General features: G+C 55.9%; 1 protein-coding gene across 1 annotated transcript; it reads right to left on the bottom strand.

Annotated features, from left to right (window-relative positions):
- Positions 1–1,991: 1,991 nt before the first annotated feature.
- On the bottom strand, positions 1,992–17,310 carry DMKN (dermokine). The gene is made up of 21 exons (XM_042919184.1): positions 16,246–17,310; positions 15,773–15,988; positions 15,589–15,648; positions 15,244–15,294; positions 14,913–15,062; positions 14,176–14,232; positions 13,744–13,809; positions 13,449–13,499; positions 11,856–11,903; positions 11,149–11,202; positions 10,136–10,180; positions 9,942–9,989; positions 9,694–9,741; positions 7,204–7,260; positions 6,862–6,909; positions 4,935–4,982; positions 4,777–4,818; positions 4,370–4,438; positions 2,912–2,935; positions 2,756–2,803; positions 1,992–2,468 (listed from the first exon to the last, which is right to left on the bottom strand). Exons 1-20 carry the CDS (start codon positions 16,621–16,623, stop codon positions 2,756–2,758), a joined length of 1,608 nt encoding a protein of 535 aa, XP_042775118.1. The 5' UTR covers positions 16,624–17,310; the 3' UTR covers positions 1,992–2,468.
- Positions 17,311–23,580: the final 6,270 nt, after the last annotated feature.

Genomic DNA, 23,580 nt, shown 5'->3' with positions numbered 1-23,580 from the left:
TAGACGGCGTCTCCTTCCAAGAGAAGGCTGTTTCACCTACACTGAAAATGTGTCAAGTGTACCCCCGTTCATGAATGATCTTAGCTAGACCTTCCGGAGAACGTGCTGCAGCTTCTACATCAGCACGTGCTGCTTCACCTTGCACTTGTGTGTCAAGGTTTCTTTCCTTAAAGCTCATGCGCCAACCCCTGCCAGCTTCAAACTATTCCGCATCTTCCCCACCTCTCTCAGCCTTCACAGAATTGAAGAGAATCGAAGAGAACGCTCTGAATGAGGCTTTGGCTTAAGGGAATGCCGTGGCTGGTTTGATCTTCTGTCCAGACCACTCCGGCTTTCTCCACCTCAGCAACAAGGCTGTCTGCCTTCTTGTTCACATCCTCACTAAAGTAGCACTTTTCGTTTCCTTCAAGAACTTTTGTTTCGCGTTCGCAAATGGCCAACTGGCGAAAGAGCCTGTCTTGGCTTTTACCTTCCTCGCTAGGCTGAATCATTTCCAGCTTTCGATTTCAAGTGAGAGACGTGTGACTCTTCCTTTCACTCGGACACTCAGGGGCCCGTGTGGGGTTATTAATTGGCCTAATTTCAATATTGTTGTGTCTCAGGGAAGAGAGAGGCCCAAGGAGGGGAGAGAGGGGAACGGCCGTCAGTGGGGTACACGCACGACATTTATGGCTTAAGTTTGCCGTCTTCTAGGGGTGACGCCAATGGTACCTGCCCCACGATATTACAGCAGTAACGTCAAACATGGCGATCACAGGCCGCCGAAACAAATATAAGAATAATGAAGAAGTTTGAAATATTTCAAGCATTACCAAAATATAATGCAGAGACACAAAGTGAGCAAATGCTATCGGAAAAAATGGCGCCAATAGACTCGCTTGAGGTGGGGTTGCCACGAACCTTCAAGTTGTAAAAAATGTAACAGCCACCAAGCGCGATCAGATATGTGTCTGTATCAAGCGGTAGCCCCCAAATCAGGACAAACGTGAAAATAGGAATAGTCCTCGTCTTTCTCTCAGCCAGATGGCTTTGATCAAGACAGGTTCCCCAGGTCCATTTTGGGCCAGGTTTCTTTTATTTATTCATCGACTATTTGAGGCCTCGCCTGTGCCAAGGCCCTGTGGTCAGTGCGGGGGCGGAACAATGACCGAGGCAGTCGGACCATGCACTCAGGGAACCTGGGGTCTTGGAGGTGGCGGGGGGGGGGGGGATGTCACCGAGGCTGGAAGGGAGCTTCCTGTCCTTCTTTTACTTCCTGGGTCCCCGCAGGAATGTGGGAGATGATTGGTGGGGACTCCCTAACTGGGGCACATTCTACAGCCTGGATGAGACTTTGGCTCAGAGACTCTGAGTACAGACTCTCCGGCCGTGTCTGCAGAGCTCGTAGGCTTGTGATAAGCCTGGCCTCCGCCTGCACCAAGGACCTCTGCCTGTTTCCTTGGTACGTTAATGGAGTAGAAGTTTCCACCACCCCCTCTGCCTCCCAGAGACACAGAGCTAAAGCACTGGGTATGAGCCTCCTGCCCACAACTTCCTAAGCACACGACCTCATTCATCCACACCTCAGTGTATTTACAAGGCAGACAAGGCCTTGTGTTTACGAGGCATATGCTCTGCTAGGCCCCCGGCCCCTATTCTTGCCCCCTTCCTGACCCTCTGGGACTGGCCTCCTCTCTTGAAAAGCTCTTTACCCCGACCTCCTGATGTGAATCGCTTCCGTGTTGCCTTTTCAGGCTAGCAACACACCTGTGAGTTCCTCACCTTCAGGGGCACAGCATTCGGACGCAGACTGGACAAAGATGATTTTTTACAGATGGAGAAACTGAGGCACAGTGGCATCAGCTAGCTACTGCTTGTCAGTAGCCCCACCCCCACCCCCCCATTTGGTATGCCACTGTCGGTGGGAAGCCACGTCATCTACCCCTAAATCACTTCCGTCCTCCCTGGTCCCGGCCACCAGCACAACATTAAAGAATACAGTGTGAGAAATCTTAGGGAAACAAGATTCGGGTTTTATTTCCATAAAGAAACTCAGGAGGAGGAGAAGCTTCTTCTGAAGAACTGTCACACCGACTTCAGGTCACAAAACGGAGTAGGTGAAGAAAAGTGGCGGGTTTATCTGATGAAGTTGCTGGTCACGGAGACCCCACAGTGCGGTTGCAAGATACAAGGGACAGACAGACTTGGTCCCCAACCTGGAAAAAACAGGTGTCGGCACCTAGACCAAGCCTGACACAGGGAGGGGAGAGCTAGGGACGGGGCCGGTCGGGCTCCTCGAAGACTGACGTTTTTCGGGGCCTCAGTCATGACTGGAAATAATCTTCTAAAAAAGAAAAGAGCAAACGGTAGCCCGTGGCTACTCCGGAATCTGCTGAAACCAGGTGTCCCCTTCATCCAGTCTCGGTGCTCCCGAAATCTCGCGGAGTCCCACCTGTCTCGCCTGCGGGTCCCCTCGCTCTTGCTCCTCCCTGAAACAGATTTTGTGGTTCTGACCAGGTCATCTCGTACCACCTCCGCCCTGGCGACTCACTTCCTCCGCACCTGTCACCCCAGACCCTTCCTCAACCTCTCCTCCTGTCAGGCCCGCACTCGGCACTCAGAGGGTGCTCCCGTTTCCTTATGAGTCTTCCTCCACAGGCCACACGAGGGGCTCCTCCTCAGTGCCCGTGGAGCTTCCACGCAAAACAAAGCAGATGCAGGGACCTCAGTGCACCCCCGGGTGACCATGGCTCGTGCGGCTCGCTCGGATACTCACCTACCAGAACTTCACCCACCACAGCAGGCCAGGCTGCACCCGGGAAGCCTGCGGGACAAGGAGAACGTCTGAGTGGACGTCACCCTGTCTCCTGCACACCCTCTGGCCTCAGACCCTTTGTCTCAAGAGCCACGTTTTCCCCGCCCTGGTACTCACCGAGGAAGAAGGCGTGGCTACCCCCTGTAAAGAGAAGATCAGAGGAGATGATGGGGGCGCCACAGGGCCCTCCGTGTCCTCGGCCTCGTCCTCAGGGCTCAGTAGGGACCCCAGGGCAGGGGAGGGCTCAGACCAAGATCTTGGCAAAGGTCCTTGGGTCTGACTGTGGACGTTCAGCCCACGGACTTTTTTTTTTTCAAAGCGGACTCATCAGCCTGCACACGTCTGACCCAAGATGACACACGCTGGCCAGGCAGACTGAAAGGTGGGTGCCCCCTGTCGCTGGGCGGGTAGAAATTGGCGAGTGGGCACCCACGGGCAGCGCTGGCTGCTCTGTCACCTGCTTCCAGTCAGTAGGTGACTTCTGATCTCTCAGTAAAAGTCCGGCCGCGAGGGCAGGGGCTTCCTCATTCTGAGAGTTGGAGGGGAATAGGGCCTGTTTTTTTTCACCAGCCTAATTAGTACTTAGCACATTCATTTACTGAGTCTGTAAGATGGCTTCCCTTGTAACTGAATGAAACAAAATTCTCAGGGTTGTTGTTACTTTTTTAAGTTTATTTATCTATTTTGAGAGAGAGAGAGAGAGAGAGAGTGCGCGAGAGAATCCCAAGTAGGCCCCACACTGTCAGCACAGAGCCCGAGGTGGGGCTCGAACTCACAAACTGTGAGATCATGATCACAAACTGTGAGATCAAACCAAGTCAGACGCTTAACAGACTGAGCCACCCAGGGGCCCCTTCTCAGGGTTTGTTTGTATGTTTGTTTGTTTCCTATTACTTCTTTTGTGGAATGAAGCATTAATTTTCCCACCAGCCAAAAGTTTCTGGGCAAGCCCGCCGCCCCCAAGCCGCCCAAGTGCTGGTGTGCCTTCCTCTCCCCCCACCCTCCACGAAATCAACAAAGAGGTGGAGGAAACAGACACTAAAAGCAAAGGCTGCTGGGGCGCCTGGGAGGCTCAGTCAATTAAGCGTCCGACTTCGGCTCAGGTCATGATCTCAAGGTCTGTGGGTTCGAGCCCCGCGTCGGGCTCTGTGCTGACAGCTCGGAGCCCGGAGCCTGCTTCAGACTCTGTGTCTCCCTCCCTCTCTGCCCCTCCCCCGCTCACACTCTATCTCTCTCTCAAAAATAAATAAACGTTAAAAACAAAAAAGCAAAGGCTGCTCCTTTTCCTGTGTGTCATGTGACTTTTATATCCCTCTTTGAGAGGATATTCATTCCCAGTTTTCTCCTCCGCCTGCAATGCAGCCACTGCTACCTTGTAACCTTTTCCGAGTGGGTGCGTGTGAAGAACACCGAACGTTCCCTGGAAGATTCCGTGTTCTTCTCACCCATCGCTTCCAAAGTGCTCTCAGGGAGCCCGAGTCTCCTCGCAGACAAGACTTTCAAAACAAACAGGATTCGGCCTCAGCTAAACCTGGCAGCCACCTCAGTGAGGAAACGGGGCACTTGGAGCCTTACCTTAAAAGGGATCTTGGCTGAGTACTGCCCACCAGAAGGAGTAGGGTGTACCTGCTGGTTATAGTTGTGCTGCGGAAAGAAAACCAGAGAGTGGGGAGGAGGGCGGGGGCGGGGGGCAGGAGAGGGGGAGGGCATTTTGCTGTGGAATAAACACCCCACCTCCCTGCCTGGGCCAGAGCTGTCCCCGAGCCCCTGCTTCCTTGTGTCATGCGTTCTTTTCTATAGAATCTCCTCGGGCCAGCCAGAGCCCGCAGCCTCACCTCACTTTGCGGTCGTCTCCCGAATGGCCCTGCCTCCTCCTTCCCGGTACCTCTCCCAGCTCCTCAAGTGTCGCTTAGGAGATGAGGGCAGGACACCAAGGAAATAAGTGAGACCTGAACCCGGCGGTCCAGTGACGGGTGTCTTACCTTAGAAGTTACGGCCGCCACCTCTTGCCATCCCGTGCCCGACTGAGAAAACGACAGAATGGGGGTGTGAAGGAGAGAGGGTTTCAGATTGGCCAGCGCTGAGAACAAGACCGAGAGGGACCAAGGGCCGTCGAAGGCAGGTAAAAGGGCGGACTCACCTGACCGGCGCCGCCCGACCTCTTCTGGAGCGATGACGCATCGGCGCCCTGGAAGGGAGAGGGAGCCACAGTTAGGGTGGCCTCGTCCACGGTCCTTCCGGCCCTGCCAGAGTCGAGCCTGCTGCCCAGGCTCGGCCCTCGTGCCGGAGCACCCACCCCGCCCACCCCACCGCACCCCTGTCCGTGGTCCGTGATCAGCGCTACCTACAGAGAAGGCAGGGAGCCCGGAGGAAACTGATGGCCCCGATAGATACAGGACAGGTTTCCACACTGAGTGTGGGGGAGCGAGGCAACACCACCCCCACCGTGCAGCTGGGGCTGAGGCAGACTGGCCCGGGACTGAGCAGGACTGATGGCAAGCGAGCGGTGCCCCCACGGGCTTCCTTGGGGCAGGCGCGCACCTCAGCCCAGCCCACGTTCTGCCAACACCAAGCCCTGCTCCTTCCTTGGGCCCCGCAATCCCTGTTCACAAACGCTGTTCCCACAGGGTTCCTGGAAGGACGGGCTCTTACCCTCAGCACATGGAGGCAAAGCGGGGTGATTAGATTAGCTCTGGGCCAGAGAGAAAGGGGAGAAACACAAGGAAGCCCGTGAAGCCAGGTGAGGCACAGGTGCGCGGCCGTCTCCCCTCCACAGTCAAGGCGAGAGGAGAATTCTCAGCGGGAGAAGAGGAGATCGGTTTCTGCGACCATCCCTTCTCCACCTGGAGCCCCCACTCTCACCTGCCCCCACACAGGGTTAGGATGTTCCTCCTCTCACCTGACTCCCTTGATTTTTAGCCCCACTCTTAGCCCCAACATTGAGGTCACAAACTGCTTGACCACAGGCCTCCAGAAAGTTTTTGCTTGGTCTGCATTTTTAAATTAAATTAATTGCGAACAGCTACCAATCAGATTTCCGGGACGCCTGGGTGGCTCAGTCAGTTGAGTGTCAGACCCCTGATTGTGGCTCAGGTCATGATCCCAGGGTCGTGGGATTGAGCCCCTCGTTGGGCTCTGTGCTGAGCATGGAGCCTGCTTAAGACTCTCTCTCTCTCTCTCTCTCTCTCTCTCCCTCTGCCCCTCTGCCCTGCTCGTGCTCTCTCTCTTCCTCTGCCCTGCTCTCACTCTCTCTCTCTCTAAAATAAAAAAAAAAAAAAAGAAATAAAACAAAAATCAGATTTCCATCAAATGGCATGGCACACTGGCCATCCCTGAGCGCGTGGCTGTACACAGCAGAAGGGCTTTGGCCTCCCCCCTCGCATGGCCCCATCTGCCCAGCCTCACTTGCCTGGCCCACATGCATGAGTGAGTGCACCTTTGCCTCAGAGCCCAAAGGCTCTCGGCCACACAGAATCAAGGTATGGCCTCCTGCAGGACCCAGAGGTCCTGCCCATCCTTCCCAGAACCCAGATATTCAGACCCACTGCACCTGCTTGCTCTTGACCATGACCTGCCCTTCTCCCCCTGTGCCCCCTGTTTTCTTCCAGCTTTCCTCCCTAAAGCCCCCTTTCCAGTGAAGAGAGTCGACCCCAGCTCCAGGCCCCTGCCTCTTCCCCACCTCGTGTCCCCGCCACCTGCTCACCCTGCAGTACCCACCCAGCTGTGGCTCCCCCTGAGCCAGGCCACACCCAGCAGGAAAAGCAGCAGAGCAGAGACGGTGGCTGGCTTCATGTTCCTGGGCCTGTGGAGGCCCCAGCCCTGGGCCTCAGCTTTTATCGGCGGGAGGACCGCCCACCCTACTCCTTCTCCAGTGACTCACGGCTTCTCCCTCCCAACCCACCCCCACTCAGCGTTGCAGAAAGGGAGGAGAGTGGGAAGGGAGGGAGGCACCCTCCGTCAGCAGGGAGGGTGAACAACGGGGACCGAGTCTACACGTCCCTGCCCAGGGCCTAGATCCCGCGTCCCCAGAGCTGAGCACCCGACCCCAAAGGTTCTGCCACCCTTACCTCGATAATTGCTTTCCAGTTCAGGAAAGGGGTGTTGTGTTTGAAATCCTGGAGGGAGGAGAAGAGGTGAGTGGGCCTCAGCAGGGAGTGCTGCAGCTTGGTGGGAAGTTGGGGGCTGATGTGCAGGAATGGGTTTTGGAGCCTGGGTGTGGTTCGGGGGTTAGATGAAAATAAGCACAGGGGAGTTCAAGGGTGTTGGCGCTTCTGGTATATGGGTGAGATTGCTATCTCAAAAGTGAAAAGAGGGTGAATTTTGTGACAGCGGGCTGGAGCTGGAGGGAGGTGGCGACAGGGACAGATGACCAGGATCCCCAGTTCTTTGAAAAGTGAGAGGTCTCCTACCTCCCAGAGCCGGCTGAAGTAGAGGAGGGCCCGCGTGCTGGGGGACGGGACTTGGCCCTGTAGAGGAAAGGCGGGGTGCAGGTTAGCACGGAGCCCGGCCCCCTGCTCACCTAGGCCCCTGTTCCCGCTACCACCGCTGCTCGGTCTTCAGAATTTCATCGTGACTAAGGTTTGAGAGAAGCCGGGTGTCGTTAGGGACACCAGAAAATGGCTTTTGGAAGCAGAGGGAGAGAAAGGCTAGCTCTTGGGCGCCACTAACCAGCTCCCCTCCCCAGGCGCATACCGCATGCTCTTGACTATCCCTGTTCCCCCAGCCTCTGCCAGAACTCAGAACCTCAGGACCAGGACCTGTCCCCAGAACTTCCTGCCGTTTTACCTTCCCTTCCGCCTCCAGCCCATTTCCCAAAGCTGAGAGCTGCACTTTGATCCTTCCAGACACCCCCCTCCCGCACCCTGGGGAACAACAGTGGAGACGTAAGAAAGGAGCAGAGACCAGGAGTGTGGGGCAGCTAAGGTTTATTTCGAGGGTAAGGGTTGAGATTAACGGTGGGATAGCGATGTTTTAAGAAGGGATGGGAGGGGGGCTCCCATCCATCTGGTAGCTCCTTGTCTGGAGGTCACGGGGTGCGAAAGCTCCTCTGGTCCTGGGCAGAGAAATAAGTTCTAAGAGGGAGCTCAAGGAATAGGAATCAGGCCGTAGTGGGCCAAGTCAGGGGTGGATCGGGCCTCCGCTGCTGAAATCCGCAGGGATCTTTTTGCCCACGGCTGTCATCCAGTCAAATCTGGATATTCCAGTTGGGCTTGAAAACCTCATACGTGCCAAGAACTGTTATGTATATTCTCCTCGTCGTCACTGGTCAGTCTGGCCCTCCTTGTGAAGGAGATGGGCTCTCTGTTCTCTTCTCTGCCCATCTCTGTCCTGCCCTTCTTCCTAGACCTGCTCCTGGGGAAGCCGCCCCAGATGGATCCTGCCTAACCGTGAGCGCTCTCCTTTTACCGGCCCCCTAGATGTGTAAGAATGTCGACTGCCTTCCAGGACCCGGGGAAGTATGAGCATGTGCCTCTGGGCCTAAGTTCCCCGTGATAGGGGTTGGGGGTTGCGGGGGGGAGGGCTGTTTCTCTATAAAACAGAAACAGTCCATTTGCTCCTGTGGTTCATCCAAACCAGACCCGCGCTGCCGCTGGGACCTTCTGCCTCCTGTATCTTTCACTGTCCCACCTTATTCCCCAGGGGGCAGACTTGGACTTGCTGAGGGCGGGGCTCTGTCCTCGCCTCCCTGCCTACCGCCACCGCCACCTCGGTTCCCCCGCCAGTTTTAGAGGTTAGGGGCCCTCGCCTTGTTTCTGTTGTTACAGGTCAGGAACTCAGAGATTGTGACAGGCAGGGGGCCTGTGGCTCCTGGAGAACAAGCCCCTCCCACCCCCCCCACCCCCCCACCCACACACACACAAGAAGCAGTGGCCACTCAGCTCTTGTCTCTGGGAGCTCGAGGAAAGAGGGGCCCCGCGTTGCCACGTTTTTCAAGAGAAGCCGGAATTCCAAGTCATTTTGTAAAATCTCTCAGTTTTTAAACTTTGGCAACTAGTTCATAATGCTTTAAAAAAAAAAAAAAAAAAAGAATAGATCACCGGGCACCTGGGTGGCTCAGTCGGCTAAGCGTCCGACTCTTAATTTTGGCTCAGGTGATGATCTCATGGTTGGTGAGATCCAGCCCCACATTGGGCTCCATGCTGAGTGTGGAGCCTGCTTGGGATTCTCCCTCTCCCTCTCTCTCTGCTCTTACCCCGCTCATGCTCTCACAGGCACGCAGGCGAGCTCTCTCTCTCTCTCTCTCTCTCAATAAATAAACATTTAATTAAAAAAAAAAGAGTGGATCAAACAAAGCACACCGGCTCGACCGTCATTTGCAAATTCTGCCTTTGGTATTTGTGTGGGTTGTTTATCTGCCTCTGCTATTCGGGTGTCAAATCAACCTGCCAGGGGGTCCCCTGAACGTGGAAGGCGTGGGCAGGGAGGAAGCAGAAGGGGGTTCAGGGCCCCAAGCGCCTCCTAAGATCACGCAGGCTCGGAGCCCACCACGCCTGGCCCCTAGCAGGCACCTGGGACACACTCCCTCCTCTCTCAGCCGGCGGTCCTCCCTCCCAGTCCTCCCGACTAAGGTGCAGTCCGCCGCCTACCCGGCCTCTGCGGCCTCTCCGGTTTCCCGAGGACTAGGCCTCTTCATGCTCCCCTTAACCTTCCAGGTCTCGAAGGGGAAACTGAGCTTCAGAGAAGCTCAAGCTTCCCTCTGCTTGAGACCCGAAAGAGGCACTCCCTCATCCCCGACTCCCAGCCCACCCCTCTGTCCTTCCTCGTCATTCCTGTCCCTCTTTTTAAGCACTGGACAAAACGCTCCCTTAGTGGCCACCATCATCTCCCCAGGTCCCCACACCTCTTCTCCAGTCCCCTCTCTCCTGGGGATCGGAATGGCATAGCCTTCCAGCCCTTACCTTGTTTATGGCATCCCAGTTAATGAAACCCAGCTTGGATTTAAAATTCTGCAGAGGAAAAGAAAAAAAAAAAAAAGGAAAATGGCAAATTGGGTCATAATGCAATTGGCTCAGGGCCTCGGGGCAGGAGAGGTCAAGGTCCACCACTGACGGTGGTTGGTTATGGAAAGAGGACTTCAGCCTGCGGGGCAGAGGGACAGGGGTTTGCCTTGCCAACAGAGTGAGCAGAGCCACCTGGCCGAACTCACCTTCCAGAAAGTGTCGAAGTTGAAGAGCCCAGGAGATGTCTGAGAGTTCTAAGGCATCGGGGAGAAATGGGATGAGAGTGGGAAGCCGGCTTGTGAGCCAGAGGCAGGGGCAGGCGCTCTGGGGCTCAGGAGGGGACCCGTGGGTTGCCTGACACCACGGTCCGGACCCAAGGTGGGGTGATGCCTCCACTCACCAAGGTATTGATCCCACTGACAGCTTCACCACCGGACCCTTGCCACTGGGTAGGAAGGGGGACTGATTTTCAAAGCCTGTGCCTCCAGTCACACGTGCCACCTGGCCACCTGCTCCTGGCTCACCACCTCTGCCTTGGCTCAAGCTCTGTGTACTCTCTGTAAAGCCACCTTCTCTTCTTTTTCACACAGCAGCTAGGAAGCCCCCCTTCCTGGACTATTTGCCACTTCCTAGAATAACCCTGCCCAGTCCCTTGAATCATATTCACACTCTGACTCTGCCCACCACCCCCCCCCAGCCCCGCATAGCCTGCCCCCCAAACACTGCTGGTATGTGACGTGTGATCCACGAGGCGCCTAGCACGGTGCCTTAACCTGCCACGTTCCTGCGTGGAGATGTCTCCACTGTACAGACAAGGAAACTAAAGTCAGAGCCGTCGGCAGCTTGCCTCAGGATCTGTCTCCTTGTTGGCCTCCAGGGTCCAGATTCTGAACCACCTTAGTGGTCGCAGAAAGTTCTGCCGTAACTCAGGCGGTGGTGGGGGGGTGGTGAGCAAGTTTGCTCGCTTTGCTGGCCCCATTTGACCCAAGAGGAGGCCCAGGCTCAGAGAGGTCAACTGACCAGTCTGAAGATGCACAGATGACAGGTGATACAGCTGTCATTTGAACCCCCAACTACTACCTCAAAATTCACTGCCTTTCCACTTGTCAACACTGCCTTCTTAAGTGTGGTTCCCAAATACAGCCCCTTGACCCCTCTGTTACCTCCGGCTATCCTTCCCTTCACAGTGATAACGTGGCTCTGACGGCCATTCAAAGGAAGGAGAGAATGAATGAATGGAGGAGACAGGGATCCCAGACCCCCATCTGGTCTCCCGACAGTTACCCGCCACAGACTCCGAGCAGAAGCGAGAAGACACCGATGCTTCTATTTCTTTTCCCGGTCCCTTAGCACTCTGTCCCCACCCCCCACCGTCCCTTCTCGGAAAGCTGTCCCTTTCCGAGATAAGCTCACCTGATAATTGCCTTGGGAGCCCCCAACGAGGTGACTGCCTTCTTTGCTTATTTCCTGGGGAGACAGAAAATGGAGAAGAGTCGGTGGGGAAGCAGGGAAGATGCGGGACGAGAGGGCAGGAGAGCAGAATGTGGGCAAGGGTCTCCTGAATCGGGACTGGAGATTTCCCGGGACCCCCAGAGAGGCTCTTCTCCCCGGGCAGCTCCATCTTCCCTGGAAAATCTTGCCTCAACTTCTTGTCGACCGGGCTATTGCACACTTAAGATACTTACAGGTGACATAACCACCTCTTTCTGTTCATGTCTGCAAACTGCCCAAAATCCACCAGGAAGGGTCCTTGCCATCAAAGCATCTGAATTATCCTCTGGTTTTGAGGTGGAAGCCAACCAGACCGTTGGACTAAAGTGATTCAAACTGCAGGGCCCAGGCTGGGCTGATGTTTTGCTTTGGTCAGAAGGGTGACACTAGCTGGAGAGTCAGTGGGAGCCGAGGAGGCCCGGAAGTAGCCTGGCTTGTCTCCTCCTGAGTGAGAGGTAGGCGCCTCCAGACCCCCACTCCTCGGGACTAAGATGCACTCCCAGGGCCAAGGTCGAAGACTGGGCTGCGACGTGAGACTATCTGCCCTGTTGGTATCACTACTGCAGAGGTGATCACCATCCCGTTCTCCTGCCACCAGTCTCTACTCTCAAGGCCTGTCATCTCCTTACCCTGATGTCACCAGAGCTGCCGGGCCCTCCCTGTCCTCCTTGGAAGCCCTGAAGGATGAGACACGAAACACAGGTCATTGTTTTAGATCTTGGGTCCATCCCTGCAAATGTTGGTGCCGATTTAATACAATTCTTCTATAAACGCTCATGGGATTCTCTTTTGGAACATGTCAAAATAATCCTGGAATTCATCTGGGAGAGTAAGTGTCTAAGAATAGGTGAGAAAACACTGGAAAAGACAGGCAGCAAGGGAGGACCTGTACTGGTAGATATTCATGTGCCATAAAGAAAGCAGTGCCCAGCACAGATGAGCCCGTTTAACCAAGTAGAGCTCCCTAGGCGCCTGGGTGGCTCAGTCGGTTAAGCATCCGACTCCAGTTCAGGCCATGATCGCATGGTTCATGGGTTCGAGCCCCTCATCGGGCCCTGTGCTGACAGCTCAGAGCCCGGAGCCTGCTTCAGATTCTGTGTCTCCCTCTCTCTCTGCCCTTCCCCCACCTATGCTCTGCGTCTCTCTCCCCTCCCCCACTCACACTTTCTCCCTCAAAATAAATAAATAGACTTAAAAAAAAAAAAGGTACAACCCCTGCAGAAGCTCTCCCAAAATATGAAGGTATTTACAATCAGCATTTTTACATCAGTGGTAGAAATAATTCAGTGCACACAGCTGGGAACACCAGTTCGGTATTTGGGGGGGGAGGGTGTAAGGGGGACAGTTATACCTCACTGGTTCCCTCCCTTCTGTTTTTATCTGATTTTCCCCTCATAAGAGAGCACCACAGCTCTGATCCAAAGTGTGGTTGTTGAGTCCAGCTGATCTGAGGAACTGGATTAGATTGTATACAGCAAAGTCAAGTCCAGATGGATTAAAGAGTTAAATAGAAACAATGAAATTATAGAAGTAGTTCTAGAAGAAAATAAAAGCCTTTGTGTTCTTAAGAGCAGAAACCATAGAAGAAAAGACTGATATGTTTGACTACATATTTAAGACTTTGCTACATAAAAAACTAGAGACAGAATTACAGGCTGGGAGCTTTTCTGACACCTGTCTACCCATCGAGGTTAGTATCTCTAATATCCGAAGAGCCTGTTATTCAGGGAGCCTTCTCCCCGATGGTCGGCCGCACTTGCACCAGCCACAGTCGAGCCCCATCTGCTTTGCCCAGAACCTGATAGAAACCAGAATCTCAGCCCCACCCCAGGCCTGCTGACTCAGAACCTCAAGAACCGTAGGTGATTGGTGGGGACCTTAGCGTAACACTTCCTCTCGTCAGTGCTGCAGGTGCTGACAGAAAGCCCAGATTTCCAGAATAACCAGGAGGGAAGCGCACGCTTTCGACACACGGTTTCCAACGCTGTCAAAGAGGTCACGGGACTCTGTTTGTTGGCCAGGTGGGTGTAGGTCATTTGAAATGATGACGTTTCTAAAAGGACCGGTTTCTATGTGGTTTTTCACCGCCCCATCCATGGTATAAAGTGAGGCACACCACGTGGGGATTTGCCATTCATTATTATTTTGGAGATTCGGTTTCTTCCCCACAGACGGAGTTGGGGCTGAGCAGGGGTGGGCACAGTCCTAAGTTTGGCTCTTACCTGACCCCCAGATCCTCCAAACACGCGGACTTCATTCCCTGGGTTGTCACACTGAGAGAGAGAGAGAGAAGGCTTTCTCTCTGTTGCCACCTGGAAACCAATCCCAGCCCCCAAACTGCAGCATGTTACCCCCAAGGCTAGCCCACACCCGCCCCCAGCAGCGCACCCCCTCTCAGCTCTGGCCGTCGCTCTCCCAACTCTCCCGGCACGCGAGGGGCCTCGGCACCCCCTGTTTTCCCTCCCATCCGGGGAAAGGAGGGAGATCTGTGCAGGTGTGCACGCAGCGGACACTCACCTCGGGTTTATTTCCACCACCGCTTCCGCCGCCACTGCTACCCGAGGAAGAGCCAGAAGTGTGTCCCTACGAGGGAAAGCAAGAGTCCATACGGGGTCTCCGAAGCACTCAGCCAGAACCAGATCGTTTCCAGGGTGTTATGATTCTCTTTACTCCCCTGTCCCCAGCCTCCATCTCTTCCCGTCTTTAGCTAGCCAGTCACCGAGGGAAGTTATTCGGGACACAAAGGTCCGTGTGGCCAAGTGTATTTAGAAATGTGGGCCAGTTTGGGGATTCCAAGCTTTTGTCTCCTCTTCCCTCCCCCACCCCACAGGCCAGAAGTGAAGAGCCTTGACCCTGGCACCCAGGGGCTCCGTCTGTCCTCCTGACTCTCCTCCTCTCCCCCTCTCCTGGAACCTGGAAAGGGGAAGGGACCCCTAGATCCGTAATTACCTGGGAGCCTGAGTAGCTGCTTTGATCAAAATTCCTAGAATTTTCTAAGGGACGGTCCTAGATGGGGAAGCAGGTAGTACAAGGAGCAGTAAATTACAGCAGTTTACGTGGCCTGGCTCGTCCTAGTCACCTCCCTCTTGTGGCCTGACACCTTTCCCAGATATCTAAGGAAGCCGATGGTGCTCCCCACGGCAGACCCCTCCGTGGGAGAGCCCACGCTGAGCCCGTGGTCCCCTCCTGGCCCCTCACCCCTTTTGTAGGGGCCCCACGTGTCCCGTATGTATCAGTGTCATCTACACCACGGCTCCATAAATGTCCTCTCTCCATGTGTGCGACAGGCTTGCCCCTGTTCCCCGGGGAGCTTCCCAAGCAGGTGTCCTGTTTTCCCGTGTCCACCCCTCTCCTTCCGTCTGCCACCCCCATCTCTTGTCAGATCTGCCCAGTGGACACTGGCACAGCAGTGGGTGAGACGGGAGGGAGAGCACCCCACCCGCGTGGAGCAGAAGACACGGGAGCCCCGTGAGCTGGCAGCAGGCAGGACACCCCTTGTGGGGACCAAGGGGGTGTGTGTAAGGAACCCCGCCTGCTGGGGCCGGGAAGGTGGGGTGCAGGGGCCGAGGGGCCCAGGACGGGGCCACAGCGACGCCAGCGTTCGGGAAGACCTTGGAGGCTGTCTCCTCGCAGGGACCGCCGGGGTCCGGGCTGCACCTCTGCCTTCAAGGGGGAGCAGGACTCACCCAGCTGGGCCCATAATTGCTGCCACCGTTGCCGCCGCTGCTGCCACCGCCGCTGCCACCACTGCTGCCACCGCCGCTGCCACCGCTGCTGCCACCGTTGCTGCCACCGTTGCTGCCACCGCCGCTGCCACCGCCGCTGCCACCGCTTCCCTGAGGGGCAGGAAGAGACCAGAATGAGAACCAGAGTCGAGAACATCAGGATCATTTGCTCCCCTCCCCCTCGCCCTCCCCCTCTTGCTCGGGCACATTCCCTGCACGGTCTCAGGGGAGCAGAGACTCCATCGTCCGCTGTGCAAAATGCCCCCAGCCGCCCAGTCGCCTGTCCCCTTACCCGGGAGTTGCCAGAGCTTCCGCCTGAGCCGGACGGCGGGGGGTTGGTGCACTGCAGGGGAGAGTTTCCAGACCTCAGTCAGAGCCCCTGCCCTCGCGGCCGGGCTCTCCCGCTTCCTGCGGCTTGGCCCCTTTCCCCACGTGTTTCTCCCCCACTCCCCGTCCCACTCCCCTCCCCTCCTCCTGGTCACCTGGCCCGGCCCGTCTCTTCCCTGTCCAAGCTGCCTTGTCCCTCAGTCCGCTCCCCCCACCCCGCCCCAATCCTTCTTTCTTTCCTCTTCAATTTGCCTCCTTTCTGTCCCACGCACCCGAACACCCTCTGCTTTGCCCACACCCGTCCCCTCACCTCTGTGTGTGAGTTGCTGCTGCCTCTCACTGAGCCGTACCCGGGCTGGACCACGGTCCCCTGCAGAGAGGGGCAGGCTGAGCGGGGGACTGATGGGGACTGACCGGCAGATGAGGGAGGCGTGGGGACTGTGGGCTCGAAGGGCGGGAGGTGGCGAGCATCAGGGCTGGGGTGGTTACCGTACCTGAGCGTTGGGCCCCAAGTTCAAAGATCCTCCGTTGGCTCCTTGGCCCCAGGCGCCTCCCTGAGAGTGGGTTCCGAAGCTGCCATCTGAACCTCCGGGGTATCCCTGGCCCCAAGGAGTCCCCGGGCCTCCAGGGTTGCCCTGGCTGTGGCCTCCAAAGCCACCCTGGGAGCCAAAGATGCCATGGCCTCCAGAGGGAGGTTGGCCATGGGTTTCCTGTAAGAGCAACGCGCCCACACTTAGTGTGCGTGACCATCCGCCTGGTGACAGGGGAGGGCGGGACAAAGGCCGAGGCAGGGGGACGGAGACCCCAAGGCGGCAGACGAAGGCCGCATCACGTGGAGGGAAACCACCGCAGACAGCCACAAGTAAGACACCTTCCTTCCCATGGGTCACCCTTCCAACCCGCTCCAAGACTCTCAGCCCGGGGACCCACGGCCTCCCATTTCCACACCCAGCTTCCCGCTACTCACCCAAGCACCGTTGCCGCCAGGCACGCCCTGCCAGGAGCTGTGAACCGCATCTCCTCCTCGGTGAATGATGTTCTCAGCCTGCCTGCCTGCCTCACCTCCAGGGTTCCCAAGGACGTGGGCTGCCTCCTCCGCGCCACGGCTCGTGGCCCCCCTGCTTGCAGAGCCGGCGGCCTCTCCGGTCCCTTTGCCAGCAGCCTCTTCGACTCCTTGGCTGATGGCATCTCCCACCCCCTTTCCAATGGCGTCTCCCATCCCGTGTCCCACGGCCTCCTCGATACCTGCTCCCGCACCCTCCCCTTCTTTCGGCAACGGGCCAGCCCCCCCGCTGCCCAGGCACAGGGCCAGCAGGAGGCAGGCCAGGGAGCCCTGCAACCTCATCTCCGGCTCGCTCCTTCTCTCCCTCCTGCCTTCTTCCCACACGAATTTATTTCTCTCTGCCCTGTCTCCTCCTCCCTGCTGCGTGGTCTCCTCTGTTCTCTTCTTCCTTCAGACTTCTCCCTCCCTCTAGGTGTGCAGCCTTCTCCCTCCTTTCCCAGACTCCCCTGCCTTCCCAGAGTCCTCCTCCCTGCCTCTACTCCTTATACTGCAGCTTGGGAGAAGGTGGCAGGGCTGGGCAGCCCTGTGTCCCTCCCTCGTGACTCAGGGCCAGCCACCGATAGGGTAATGAGCTGTAATTGTGAGTCCGAGAATCTGTGTTGAAACAGAGAGGGAGCCCAAGCATCAGGGAGGGAGGGAGACATGGGATGAGGCAGGTGCAAAAGTGTTCCGATTTCCCAACCTTAGGAATTTGGGGCGCAGGGTGGGGATGGGGGCATCCAAGGAGACAGGTGGTTGGCGTCTCCTAGAGGTGGTGGGATGGAGGGGACTGAGGAGAGAGGAACCACAGGCAGGACCCAACCAGGGAAGCCAGCGTAGGAACCCAGTGGGGCGGGACCCACTAGGTGGAAGCCAGCCTGGGTCAGGGGCACCAGGATGAGAGGCAGGTGCCCTTTCTTGGCCTTGCTGCCTTGGTTTTGGTGGCCTTTGTCTCTCCCATCTGTCTTCCCGCCCATACTGTCACCTAAAGGTGACTGTCCTCAACTTCTCCTGTACCTTCCAGCCCGCAGAGGGCCTGGGAGCTGTGAGGCTGCCCTCAGTGGGGACCCCGGGTGCCGGGGAAGGAAGTGGCCAGCCCCAGAGCGGTCACCAGGGCGTCTCAGCACTCGGGCTGCTCTTGGCTGAGAAAGCTGGGTGCGGAGCAGGGGAGCTGGGCGGGCCAGCCACCCCCAGGGAATGAGTGGGAGGAAGCAGCTGACCCAGGCACCCATCCTGTTTACCTGGCCCACTGGGGGCACGTGTGTGAGCTCACAGCCTCCTGGGAGGCCTGGACTGCTGCTCGCCCCACCCACCCCTGTCTCCGCCGGGCCTGGGCTGCACCAGCAAGGGAGGAGGGGTCGGCGTGAGGGCCCCCCACCCCCCCACATCTGGGCTCAGGACACAGAGTTTGGGCATCTTGCCCTCTCACCCGGTTTAGTAGCACCCGGGGCCGCCTCTCTGCTCCCAGGGCCCGGGGTCCTCCCACTTGTCCCTGGCCTTGTATCACTGGGACTCATCACCGAGTTAGGAGGGGCCGGTTTCCATCCGCCTTTCTCAATGCCTCTCAGTCAGTCTCTCTCCACCCCAGCACCCGCACCCCACCTTGTAACATCGTCTCACCGTGTAAACACGGTCCCGGTCTGTCCCGGGCAGCCCTACCTGTTGTCATTACCTCTGTTTAATGATAATCATAATGGTGGCAGTGGGAATAACAATATAATCATCGTGGCAACTTCAGTTTGTCAAGGGCCTTCTATGTGCCCGGTGCTGGATTAAGCACTTCAAGGCTCACACAGCCCTGGGAGCTGGTCTCACTGTAACCCCATGTAGAGACCGAGAATCTGGGGCTCAGAGGGGAGCGGTGAGTGTGTGGGGTGGGTGTGGGGTAGGGCCAGAGCCAAGCCCAGGCCTGCCCTGCTGCCAGCACTTTCTGTCATCATCTGTCTCAGACCTCCCCCCTTGCCTGTCAAAACCTTCATTCTCATCCGGATAGAATTGGCTGTGATTTTGCCCCGGGGCCTCGTGGGGGGGGGGGGGGGGGGGGGGGGGGGGGGGGGCCAGGAGCTGGAGTAAATCTGAGGCCTCCGGATGGACACCGGCCCCTGAGCCTGCTGCTTCCATTTCCAAGGGCAGGACCGTGGGGCTGGAGTCGGCACACTCCCTGACTCAGAGACTCCCTCCCACACTTCCCTCCTGGGACGCCACCCTCACGGTGGCATGTATCCGCCCTCCATCCTAGCTCTATTACTAAGATTTTTCCTTAAGCCAGCTTACTGTCTTAAGTGTATTCTATGTCGCTTCTGTAGGAGGAAAGACAGGATCGCTTACCCCTAGACAGATAGTACCAGAAAACAGGGCGAGAAGCAAACAGTGGTGTTACATTGTAGCTGGCTGCAGCTCCTGTACCTCCTTTGTTAAGAAAGGAGATTAGCGGGGCACCAGGGTGGCTCAGTCGGTTAAGCGTCCAACTCGATCTCCACTCAGGTCATGATCTCACGGTTCAGCCCTGCATCAGGCTCTGCGCTAACAGCATGGAGCCTGTTTGGGATGCCTCTCTCTCTCTCTCTCTCTCTCTCTCTCTCTCTGCCCCTCCCCTGCTTTCTCTCTCTCTCTCAAAAATAAATAAATAAACATTAAAAAAAAATAATAAAAGAGGAGATTAGCAAGTATGAGGGAGGTCAAGGAACGCCAGCACAGAAATTGAGCCTTCCTCTTTAACATAATCAGAAAGCTTCGGAGAAAAGTGAGAAAAGGGTACGTCTCTCACTGGGCGGTTCAGACTTATTCAAAGCCATGTTCATGAACCACCTACATTTGTCCCATGCAGTCCCATGTTCTACCTGCTGGGGAAAACTACCTTCAGACATCTCTGGGCCAGAGAAGCCACCTGAAACCGTCTGAAGGCATATTGATGAAAGAACCTGTTGTGAACCAAATAGAAACCCAAGTGCCTCCACGTGCACAATCTCACTTACTTCTTATCACCACCGTGGGGGATGGGCATTATTCCCATTTTGCAGGTGAGGTAACTGAGGCCCAGGGCTGGTAAACACACCCCTAATAGCGTATTTGAGAAAGGATCATGGCAAAATGGGGCTGTCCGAATTTGACCCAGGTCTGTCTGCCTCCAAACAGCTTTCTCTCCTACGTCACCAAGCCTCCTTTGCTCTTGTACTTCATCACAGCCGCAAATCCGACACGCCCGACCTCATGTCCAGGACCTTCTGATTGCGGGTCCTCTCTAAGTCACTACTTCATTCATTCACTAAGTCCTTATTGAGTACCTACTGTGTGTTACAGCTGTTCTAGGCGCGGGGGATTCAGGGTGGAAGGAGATCATCTAAATCTGTCTCCTCAGGGAGCTCCCATTCGTTGTGAGGAGGTGGGACAATAAACATGTCGGGTGGTGAGCACCAATGGAGGAGAATACGGTGGGGTGAGGGACTAGAGAAGACAGAGGGAGCATTTCAGGAAAGGCTCTGAGAGATGTGACCTATGAACTGACACCCAACGGAAGTGAGAGAGCGAGCCATGAGGATGTCTGGGACTAGAGTATCCCAAGCAGAGAGACAGCAGTGCAAAGGCCCTGAGGCAGGAGCCTGCTTACTCCATTTGAGGACCGTCGTGGCTAGAGCAAGGGGGAAGTGGGAAGAGTTGAAGTCAAAGAGAAACCAGCCCGGACAGTGAGGGTTCGTGGACCACTGCGAGGACTTTGACTCTGAATGAGGTAGAAACAGCGGAGGGTTTTGACTGAGGAAGGCTGGGGTCTGACTCGGTGTTAACGGGGTCCCTCTGGGGGACAGGGGGCAGGATGTGGGGACAGAGACCAGGAAGGAGGCTGCGGGGGGAGGACGGAAGCTGGACTCCAGTAGAAAGAGGAGATGAAGCCCTGGGTCTGGGTGGCGTCTCTGTGGTGTCCTGGGCCTCCGACTGGCATCTGACTGGCTCGCCTGTGCACAGCACCTGTCCCGGAGACTGGCTGCAAATCCTAAGCCCGCCCCTTCTTAGCTGTGATCTTCACCCCCTGTGCAGCGGTTTCCTTGTCTGGAAGAGGCGGGAACGTGAGGGTGAGGTGAATGCAATATGTGTTCTTGCTAGCGTGGGGCATGTTGATGTTGGAATATTCTCTTGGCGGTTTAACTTTGAGACACATACACAGGCACACATGCACCTCCTGAAATGGCCCAAAGCAGACACTTGATTTTAGGCGCATCTGGGTGGCTCAGTCGGCTGAGTGTCCAACTCTTTTTTTTTAAATTTTTTTTTCAACGTTTTTTATTTATTTTTGGGACAGAGAGAGACAGAGCATGAACGGGGGACGGGCAGAGAGAGAGGGAGACACAGAATCGGAAACAGGCTCCAGGCTCCGAGCCATCGGCCCAGAGCCTGACGCGGGGCTCGAACTCACGGACCGCGAGATCGGGACCTGGCTGAAGTCGGAGGCTTAACCGACTGCGCCACCCAGGCGCCCCATGAGTGTCCAACTCTTAATTTCAGCTCAGGTCATGATCCCAGGGTCGTGGGATCGAGCCCCACGTTGGGGTCCACACTGAGCGTGAAGCCTGCTTAAGATTCTCATTCTCTCTCTCCCTCTACCCCTCTCCTCTGCTCACACGCTCTCTCCCTTTCTCTCTCTAAAAATAAAAAAAAAAAAAGAGGGGTGTCAGGGTGGCTCGGTCGTTAAGTATCTGACTTCAGCTCAGATCACGATCTCACGGTTGGTGAGCGCAAGTCCCACATCAGGCGAGCTCGAGCCCCACTTTGGGTGAGCCCCACTTCTCTCTCTCCCTCTCTCTCTCTCTGCCCCTCGTGGGAGTCTCTCTCTCTCCAGTCCCCCTGCCCCTCAGTCACTTGTGCCCTCTCAAAAAAAAAGCGTCTAGCTCTTGATTTCAGCTCAGGTCATGATCTCACTGTTCAAGGGTTGAGCCCCAGGTAGGGCTCTGAGCTGACAGTGTGGAGCCTGCTCGGGATTCTCTCTCTCCCTCTCTCTCTCTCTCTCCCTGCCCCTCCCATGCTTGCACTCTCTTCCCCTCAAAATAAACTTGAAAAAAAAAGAGAAAAAAAGAAATTAAAAAAAAGAAAGAAACTTAATTTTTAAAAGGACTTATTTTGAAGCAGTCCCCTCCTCCTCCCCAAGGGTCCCCGGGAAGCAGGCCACCTGGCGAGCAGCGACCACCAGCAAGGAGACGCTCTTGACTAGGAGCCGGGCCACTGCCACTTACCAGCTGGGTGGCCTCGGCCCGGGAGGGGGACCATCACGGTACCTGCCTCACGTGGGCGCTTGTGAGCGCGGGATGAATCATGTGGGTGAGCGCTCGGCACAGCCGGAGTCAGCACCCAGTAAAAGAGGGCTGTGAGGGTCCCGCCCAAGCTCCCCTCCCTGTACTTCCCCGGCTGCAGAAACCGGCCCCTCCTCTCCTCACCCCCTAGCCTGCCTCCACCTGCCTCTCTCAGGCGCCTCGTTCCTGCCCCCCTCATTCCATGGCCGAGAGGGAAACCAAGTCTGCTCGAGGCGGTAGCCTCCCCCCTACCAGCTGCCGGCCACTGGTGCCTGGGCTCCACCTCTCCTCTCGAACATGTCAGTCTGGGGGGGAACGGACGTCAGACGAGTAGACATGTAATTACACACTGTGCTTACACAAGCACTATGAAGAGGAGATCGGTGAGCCACGAGAGAGCGTTAACAAAGGTGGCTTGTGTGGCCGAGGTAGCTGAGACCTGAAGGGTAAGGAAGAGCCAATGCAGGGGATGGGAGGGCCACAGAGAATATTCCCAGCAGAGGGAACCGCACACCAGGCCCGAGGCCGAGGCCGAGGTGAGCCATGCCTCTTCGAAACCTGAGAAGCCCTTGTTTCCCAGAAGCCTCTCGGGATTGACACTCCCCACGCACATGATTATCCCATATCCCTGGCACCTTCAGGACCCATGCAGGCAGACCAGCAAGAAAATGTGCACACAAATAAGAGCACTGAAAGCTTTGCCTTTAGGAAAGAATGATGCCCTTGAACATGCCCTTTCCAGAAGGGACTCCTCCAGTTTGTATGAAACGAGCTCCAGCACAGAGGAGACCCTCAGTAGATGCGTAATATGAACGCGCGCTTCTCTGTTCGTGAGTTTGAGTCTCACATCGGGCTCTCTGCTGTCAGCACGGACCCCGCTTCAGGTCCTCTGTCCCCCTCTCTCTCTGACCCTCCTCTGCTCACTTGCGCTCTGTCTCTCAAAAATAAACATTTTAAAAAATCGTATTGATGTGTGGCTAGATGGATAGACACGTGACAGATGGATGTGTCAGAAAGCAATCAGAGTAAAATGAATTTATACTTTTTTAAAGCTATTTTAAGTAGGCTCCACACCCGGTGTGGGGGGCCTGAACTCACAACCCCGAAATCAAGAGTCGCGTGCTCCGCCAACCGAGCTGGCCAGGCACCCCATGCAGAGTAAAATGTTAATGGCAGATTTTAAATGGTGGGTACACAGGTATTCACTATAAAATTCTTTCATCTTGGGGGCACCTGGGTGGCTCAGTTGGCTGAGCATCAGACTTGATTTTGCCTCAGGCCATGATCCCAGGGTCATGGCAACAAGCCCCGCATCAGGCCCCAGCTGAGCATGAAGACTGTTTAAGATCCTCTGTGGGGGTGTGTGTGTGTGTGTGTGTGTGTGTGTGTGTGTGTGTGCGCGCGCCTGGGTGGTTCAGTCAGTTTGGGCATCCGACTTTGGCTCAGGTCATGATCTCACAGTTTGCGAGTTCCAGCCCTGCATCAGGCTCTGTGCTGACAGCTCAGAGCCTGGAACCTCTTCGGATTCTGTGTCTCCCTCTCTCTCTACCCCTCCGGGCTCACATTCTGTCTCCCTCTCTAAAATAAATAATAAACATTAAAAAAGAATTTTTTTAACATTCTTTTTCTCTCTCCCTCTGCCGCTCTCCCCAGCTCACACTCTTTCACTCAAAAAAAAAAAAAAAAAATCTTTACATTTGAAATATTTTCAAATCAAAATATCGCCGGGGAAGGGAAGGACCCTATGTGATAAAAATGATGGTATTCTGCAAATCCAGAAAAATGCAGTTAACCAGAAGGGTCAGGAAGGTCACCATGCAGGCCCCGCCCCTCCTGGTGTGGCGTTTAGTTCTCACCGAGGCATTGCTTTGTATTTGTTTTCATATTCTGTTTATATGCCTTGTATCCCCAGGAAGCCTGTAAATTCCCCGAGGGCAATTTTCGTCTCTAATTTTTGGCCCCACAAGTGATGGAATTTTGG

The sequence above is a fragment of the Panthera leo genome, chromosome E2, assembly GCF_018350215.1.
Source record: "Panthera leo isolate Ple1 chromosome E2, P.leo_Ple1_pat1.1, whole genome shotgun sequence".
In the NCBI taxonomy this organism is placed as follows: domain Eukaryota; kingdom Metazoa; phylum Chordata; class Mammalia; order Carnivora; family Felidae; genus Panthera; species Panthera leo.
The sequence above is the reverse complement of the archived record's forward strand: the minus strand, read 5'-3'. Positions and strand labels throughout refer to the sequence as shown.